This window comes from Cyclopterus lumpus, chromosome 5, assembly GCF_009769545.1.
Source record: "Cyclopterus lumpus isolate fCycLum1 chromosome 5, fCycLum1.pri, whole genome shotgun sequence".
Taxonomy (NCBI): domain Eukaryota; kingdom Metazoa; phylum Chordata; class Actinopteri; order Perciformes; family Cyclopteridae; genus Cyclopterus; species Cyclopterus lumpus.
The window spans coordinates 23,929,136-23,936,635 of NC_046970.1; the positions used below are offsets into that span (position 1 = coordinate 23,929,136).

At 45.7% G+C, this 7,500-nt stretch overlaps 1 protein-coding gene across 1 annotated transcript in view; it reads right to left on the bottom strand.

Annotated features, from left to right (window-relative positions):
- The window catches only part of fer1l4 (fer-1 like family member 4), a 25,853-nt gene that overhangs the window by 4,423 nt on the left and 13,930 nt on the right, over positions 1-7,500 (bottom strand). Inside the window, exons 31-44 of the mRNA XM_034533755.1 lie at positions 7,039-7,200; positions 6,752-6,926; positions 6,128-6,234; positions 5,910-6,026; positions 5,478-5,517; positions 4,967-5,070; positions 4,509-4,643; positions 4,314-4,433; positions 4,099-4,226; positions 3,839-4,009; positions 1,229-1,383; positions 712-893; positions 220-305; positions 29-127 (exon numbers count right to left, since the gene is read on the bottom strand). Of these exons, the coding sequence (XP_034389646.1) occupies positions 29-127; positions 220-305; positions 712-893; positions 1,229-1,383; positions 3,839-4,009; positions 4,099-4,226; positions 4,314-4,433; positions 4,509-4,643; positions 4,967-5,070; positions 5,478-5,517; positions 5,910-6,026; positions 6,128-6,234; positions 6,752-6,926; positions 7,039-7,200 (1,781 nt within the window). The remainder of the gene's footprint in view (positions 1-28; positions 128-219; positions 306-711; positions 894-1,228; positions 1,384-3,838; positions 4,010-4,098; positions 4,227-4,313; positions 4,434-4,508; positions 4,644-4,966; positions 5,071-5,477; positions 5,518-5,909; positions 6,027-6,127; positions 6,235-6,751; positions 6,927-7,038; positions 7,201-7,500) is intronic.

Here is a 7,500-nt window from a genome sequence, read left to right on the forward strand (position 1 = left end):
TGTGTACGTGCGTGCTTGTTAAAATAACCCTTTCATGTAGATGTCCGAGCTCGGGTCTCCGGTGAACGGGTTGACGTCGTCCAGAAACACGTCGTCGGTGTTCCAGATGATCACTCGGAGCTCGTACCTGTCGTCATGGAAACAACAACGTTTACATCTGTTATCGTAACTCTCTACTGTACTATATAGATTATATTGGACTGTTGGTGTGTGACCTACTGTTCGGGTAGGCGGGGCTTGATGTCAACAGGGGGCGGAGCCGGGGTGTCAGTGGGAAACATGTCAACCCACATATGAAGGTAACCCTGGAACACACACATATATATACACACACACACACACACACACACACACACGTTAGTAGAAGTGTGTTGCTGTTGTTGTGACTGTATTGTTGTTTTATAGTGATCACTTCTATCCGGGTCAAAGTGATCATCTATTTGACATTTATATATCTATTACATGAATATAAAGTAATGCAAAGGACAATTTAGTTATTAAGTGAATTTTATTGACACAGTGCAGCTGTTTCAAAACTCACTACTGTGTGAAATACGCAGTAATACAGCCCAGTGCTGTAAATAAGATAATAGTATAATTAGGCGATAGACTATGGAGCTGTTTACAAATACAGTAACGCAAATAAGCTACTGATCAAAAGCAAGCTTAGATCACAGTAAGCGTGAGCACTACAAGCGCTCTCCGCCCCACCTGTGGCAGTCCTTGTTTGTCCTGGTTCACCAGGGACCGGATCTCCACGTGCTCCGGGACCAGAGGAATGGCTCCGGGGAGGAACTCGTTCATCTCCCCCCAGCGATGCAGCACGCTCAGGGCCGCGTGCTCCTCCATCTCTTCCTCCTCCTCAGGAGACCGCTCGATCTTCTTTAGCAGATCTGATGACAACAACAACAACAACAACAACAACACTGGTAATGCTGCTGATACAGCTGCAGGTTGCTGAGCATGAGGGAAGCACTAGTAGTACGACTGTGTCAGAAGTAGAAGTAGAAGTAGTCACAATAGAGCCTAAGTAGTGGTAGCAATACAAGTAGTGGGTCACGGTCCACAGATGGACAATAATGGACTTTCCACTTACACTTTGTACAATATTTTCATATATAAGGACACGTCATAATACATGTATAATCTCCTACCTACGACTATACTAGTTCTACCTGTCTGTCTGTCTGTCTGTCTGTCTGTCTGTCTGTCTGTCTGTCTGAGTTACCTTCAGGTACTGCGTCTGGTGGGATCTTAAAGATTCTGTTGAGGACTTTGACCTCCGACTTTCTGTACTCTGGAGACGGGATGCCGTTAGTCTTGCAGAGCTCGGCCAAAATGGCCGACGGATTCTTCGTATCGCGCCAGATATTGTAGCCTTCTCTGTAGAGAGAGAAGTAGAGGGACATTTAAAGAGACAGGTACGTAACACATGCAGTGGTTCCTGGATTCATATTTCATAATTATATTATTCATGTCTCATAGTGGTACTTGTTTTTAGTTTTTTGCTACCAAGTAGTCATCGTTCTGGTTCCCTCATGTCATCGTTCTGGTTCCCTCATGTCATCGTTCTGGTTCCCTCATGTCATCGTTCTGGTTCCCTCATGTCATCGTTCTGGTTCCCTCATGTCATCGTTCTGGTTCCCTCATGTCATCGTTCTTGTTCCCTCATGTCATCGTTCTGGTTCCCTCATGTCATCGTTCTGGTTCCCTCATGGCATTGTTCTGGTTCCCCCTCATGGCATCGTTCTGGTTCCCTCATGGCATCGTTCTGGTTCTATCATGTCATCGCTCTGGTTCCCTCATGTCATCGTTCTGGTTCTATCTTGTCATCGCTCTGGTTCCCTTATCTCATCGTTCTGGTTCCCTCATGGCATCGTTTTGGTTTTATCATGTCATTGTTCTGGTTCCCTCATGTCATCGTTCTGGTTCCCTTATGTCATCGTTCTGGTTCCCTCATGTCATCGTTCTGGTTCCCTTATGTCATCGTTTTGGTTCCCTTATGTCATCGTTCTGGTTCCCTCATGTCATTGTTCTGGTTCCCTCATGTCATCGTTCTGGTTCCCTTATGTCATCGTTCTGGTTCCCTCATGTCATCGTTCTGGTTCCCTTATGTCATCGTTTTGGTTCCCTTATGTCATCGTTCTGGTTCCCTCATGTCATTGTTCTGGTTCCCTCATGTCATCGTTCTGGTTCCCTTATGTCATCGTTCTGGTTCCCTCATGTCATCGTTTTGGTTCCCTCATGTCATCGTTCTGGTTCACTCATGACATCGTTCTGGTTCCCTCATGGCATCGTTTTGGTTTTATCATGTCATTGTTCTGGTTCCCTCATGTCATCGTTCTGGTTCCCTTATGTCATCGTTCTGGTTCCCTCATGTCATCGTTCTGGTTCCCTTATGTCATCGTTCTGGTTCCCTCATGGCATTGTTCTGGTTCCCCCTCATGGCATCGTTCTGGTTCCCTCATGGCATCGTTCTGGTTCTATCATGTCATCGCTCTGGTTCCCTCATGTCATCGTTCTGGTTCTATCTTGTCATCGCTCTGGTTCCCTTATCTCATCGTTCTGGTTCCCTCATGGCATCGTTTTGGTTTTATCATGTCATTGTTCTGGTTCCCTCATGTCATCGTTCTGGTTCCCTTATGTCATCATTCTGGTTCCCTCATGTCATCGTTCTGGTTCCCTTATGTCATCGTTTTGGTTCCCTCATGTCATTGTTCTGGTTCCCTCATGTCATCGTTCTGGTTCCCTTATGTCATCGTTCTGGTTCCCTCATGTCATCGTTCTGGTTCCCTTATGTCATCGTTTTGGTTCCCTCATGTCATCGTTCTGGTTCCCTCATGACATCGTTCTGGTTCCCTCATGTCATCGTTCTGGTTCCCTCATGACATCGTTCTGGTTCCCTTATGTCATCGTTCTGGTTCCCTCATGTCATCGTTCTGGTTCCCTTATGTCATCATTCTGGTTCCCTCATGGCATCGTTCTGGTTCCCTTATGTCATCATTCTGGTTCCCTCATGGCATCGTTCTGGTTCTATCATGTCATTGCTCTGGTTCCCTCATCTCATCGTTCTGGTTCCCTCATGTCATTGTTCTGGTTCCCTCATGTCATCGTTCTGGTTCCCTCATGGCATCGTTCTGGTTCCCTTATGTCATCGTTCTGGTTCCCTCATGGCATCGTTCTGGTTCTATCATGGCATCGTTCTGGTTCCCTCATGTCATCGTTCTGGTTCCCTCATGGCATCGTTCTGGTTCTATCATGTGATCGCTTTGGTTCCCTCATGTCATCGTTCTGGTTCCATCATGTCATCGTTCTGGTTCCATCATGTCATCGTTCTGGTTCTATCATGTCATCGTTCTGGTTCCCTCATGGCATCGTTCTGGTTCCATCATGTCATCGTTCTGGTTCTAACATGTCATCGTTCTGGTTCCCTCATGGCATCGTTCTGGTTCCCTCATGTGATCGCTCTGGTTCCCTCATGGCATCGTTCTGGTTCCATCATGTCATCGTTGTGGTTATATCATGTCATCGTTCTGGTTCCCTCATGTGATCGTTCTGGTTCCCTCATGGCATCGTTCTGGTTCCCTCATGTGATCGCTCTGGTTCCCTCATGGCATCGTTCTGGTTCCATCATGTCATCGTTGTGGTTATATCATGTCATCGTTCTGGTTCCCTCATGGCATTGTTCTGGTTCCCTCATGGCATCGTTCTGGTTCCCTCATGTGATCGTTCTGGTTCCCTCATGGCATCGTTCTGGTTCCCTCATGGCATCGTTCTGGTGCTAATGTGTCACACTTTTGGTACTAACGTGTTCTAGTAGTTGTTCTGGGATACTGACTTGTCGTAGTAGAGAGCCAGACCGCAGGAGGCTCTGTGGCGGCTGTAGAATCGGTTCTCCAGGTCGACGTGCGTCTCGCCGATGAGGTCGTCGGCCCCGATAATATCGTGGTCCATCACCATGACGACCAACTGTGTCTCCAGCGGGAAGGACACCGTGAATTCAAACACCCTGAAAGACAGCGTGAGGCACACAGACAGTTGGGACAGGCAGACAGACGGTGTGTGGAACCTGGTACGGGTAGACAGACGGGTACCGACTCTCCGAACGTGGGGTTGAGCTGTTTGGGGATGTATCGATCGACGGTGTCCAGACTCTGATGTCCGGCTCGGACCACCAGATACGGGTCGCTTTTACCGTTCGGGTCCGTGGGAGCCAGAGTGGTGGCCTGCAGGACCCAAACAGAGACAGGAGAATCAGACACTGTAAAAAAAAAAGACTGTCTGTCTGCGGATGGAGACAGAGAGACAGGCACCTTGACGATGTAGACTCGGACCAGGACTTTGAACGGTGAGTTTCTGGGGATCCCCTTGGTGATCTGACACGTGGTGTCTTCTTCGTCTCCTGGGTCGATCGGATAAACCAGGAAGGAGCCCTAGAGATGGAGAGGATGGAATGGTGAACGCGTCTCATGAGAAGAGACGGACAGGCGTCTTTCCACCCACAGTACCTTGTATTTTCCCATCAGCCTCTCCTCCTCGTCCTCGTCCTCGTCCTCGACGCTCGCTTTGCCTTTATACAGCGGGAAGGTCTGCATTCTGTCCTGGAACTGACCGAACTCGGACTCCAGATCGCCTCCATACAGCTGAACAATGAAACGGACGCGGAGGCAGAAATTTAAAGACGCCAATGCGTTCAACAAACCTTGAAGAACTCTACTCTGCCTGCCCCCCCACCCCAAAAAAGGGTTATTTGGATGAAAAAGGTTCTTATTGGAACACTTAATCTCACGAAGAAAAAAAGTTCTTTGGAAGCAAACCTTTATTTCAAAGGTGAGTGAGAAAATAATATAGTTCATCCAAATTATAGATCGTTAAAATCAATGTCTGTTTCTTGCCACATCTACCGGCATCAACACAGGAAGTCAGTTGTAAAGTAGTACAGCTGTCAATCACAGGGCCCTCTCACCTTTAGCGTGGCAATGTTCTTGCGTTTCGGAGGCTTAACCGGCGCCGCCACGATTTCCTCCTCGTCCTCATCTTCAATATTCGCCATCGTCAGATTAACCCCAACTGAACAAATAAATTAAAAAACAACTCTGTGAACATTGTTTTTTTTTCATATATTATTATAGAATGTTCATTTTGTAGTAGATTTGTTTTATGGTTAATATTTGTTTTTCTTTTCTTTTTTTTTGCTTCTCTCATCATATTTTACTGCAAAAAGAAGAAGTAGTGAAGGCTGATACCCGGGTCCACACTACCTACATGACTACATGACTTCTGTAAAAACTGTTGAATATAGCCACGGTTTTATGATTCATCACAGCAGCATCTAGTGGACATTAGAGGAACTGAACAAATTGTAGATATATAATAAAATTTAAATAATAAAATAATAAATAATTTCCTGTTTTTACTAAATAAGACAAATATGGCAAAATGGGACAGAAATACTAGAGCAGGAGTTATAACGGTACCGGTCTCCGCTTGTTCCTCCTCCTCCTCGTCCTCAGCAGCCTGCAGACACGGTGATTTAAGAAAACGGATTTATTGATTACCATTAGTCTCTTTTTTTGGAATATGTAACCGAACACTTGTAAACTGGAAAGAAAATGTTAACAGGTAGTTTTTTTTCTTCGATGTCTTTGTTTCACATCGTAATTGTTGGAAAACGTAATATGCAATTTTCTTGTAATTCTGAGATAAAGATCTCAAAACTACGAGAAAACACCTGAGATCAAATAGATTTATCTCGATTTCTTAAATCTAATTTTAACTAAGTTAAGTTTTGACCTCTTCGGATGTTTTGCACATTGGAAGTATAGGTAGCATCTTCATGCTACAAGCATTTGAGCCCCTTAATGATGTTTTTAACACATTCATTCAGACAGACAGGTCAAATAAGTCACCTGTCTCTCCATCTCCTCCAGTGAAGCGTAGTATTTGGACCACCAATCCAACTCCTCCTTCTCCGGCACCTCCTCCTCTAGCTCCACGCCCTTTTTCAACAGCTTCTTCAGAGGAGCCTGAAGAGGTTTTAGTGTAAACGTCAACTCATTGTTTAATCCTTTATGGTTGAATCTGGTTTGTGGATGTAAACACACAGAGGAGATTAATATATACGTACCAGCTTGATGGCGTTGAAGGGAATCTTTGACTGTTTAATGGCCAGGCTGCTGAGTCCGATCTTCTTTACTGACATCAGAGCGTTGGCCTTCTTAATATCCGTCTTCACTGGAGAGACAGAGGTGAAATATGTCCATTAAAACTTCCCAGAGTGCACTGCTGTGAGAAACATCACAGGGCTGTGTGGCTGATGGCGTTATGAAGTGAGAGATTGATCTTAATCGATTCATCGCTAGAAAATATGTACTATTTGTACCTGTTTTGGCATGATGTCATTCATACTAAAGAATCAAGTGGATACGTGACGCTTTTGAAGAAACAAAAGTTATTAAAAAGTCAAACAAACCAACTCACTGAGCTAACGTTGATCAGCTGATTCCGTCAAACAAAATTAATCAAAAGGCTGGAATGACGAGCTGCTTTTATTGGTTCCATTTCTTCAAAAAAATACAAAACAATATGTACCGTGCCCAACGGAAACTAAGGGAGTGTTAATTGGTGGTCAAGTTAATTATTGTGGAAACATATCCGAATACCTAGTACCCTGTCTGGAGGTTACAAACACTACCAGCTATCCTGGAGACTCTACTACCGTGAAGACCATCACTTCTTTCGTAGCTCTAACCTTTTGGTTTTGGTTCATCGTCGTCCTCTTCCTGCTCCCCTCCGAGCTCGCGCGGGGCGTAGTCTATGAGGCTCTGGACCACGTGGGTCCCGACCAGAGCGACTCGACCGAATGCCCGATGCTCCACCACAAACACCGTTAGAGGAGGGTGGAGGTAGGCTTGCTCCGGCAGCTCCTGATTGGACCAAACACAGGAAGAGGAAACAGGAAAGAGAAAGTCAGCCATGTCTCAACTGCAGTAAAGGGATTTCTTTGAGCCGGACTAGGAGGCATAACTAGAAACTGACCACGTCGATATGACCGGCCACCTCTTTGAAGTTGGAGTGAGTCTTGTAGCTCACGATCTCTTCAGACTCCAGCTGCTGTCCTCCACACTCCACCCTCACACGGGGGCGCTCCACCTCAAACAGCTGCACCCGCTTCAGCTCCCGCAGACCCCAGAACAGCACCTGAACAAACACACAGGTGGGATCCAGTTACTCCACAGACCCAACAGCCGGATGTCCCGAAAACACTTGAACACATCTGCGACATTTCAACAGAGAGAGTGTGTGTGTGTGTGTGTGTGTGTGTGTGTGTGTCAGGGATGTGCTTACAAAGTCGCACTGTGGGGACTCGCCTGCCTTTTGGGGACAAAATGCACGACCCCATAACGTAACTCGTGATATTTTAGTGTGAAGACTTGGTTTAAGGTTTAAGGTAATGTAAGGTTTATATTTATATTTATGTTTATGTTAAGGCTGGTAGCA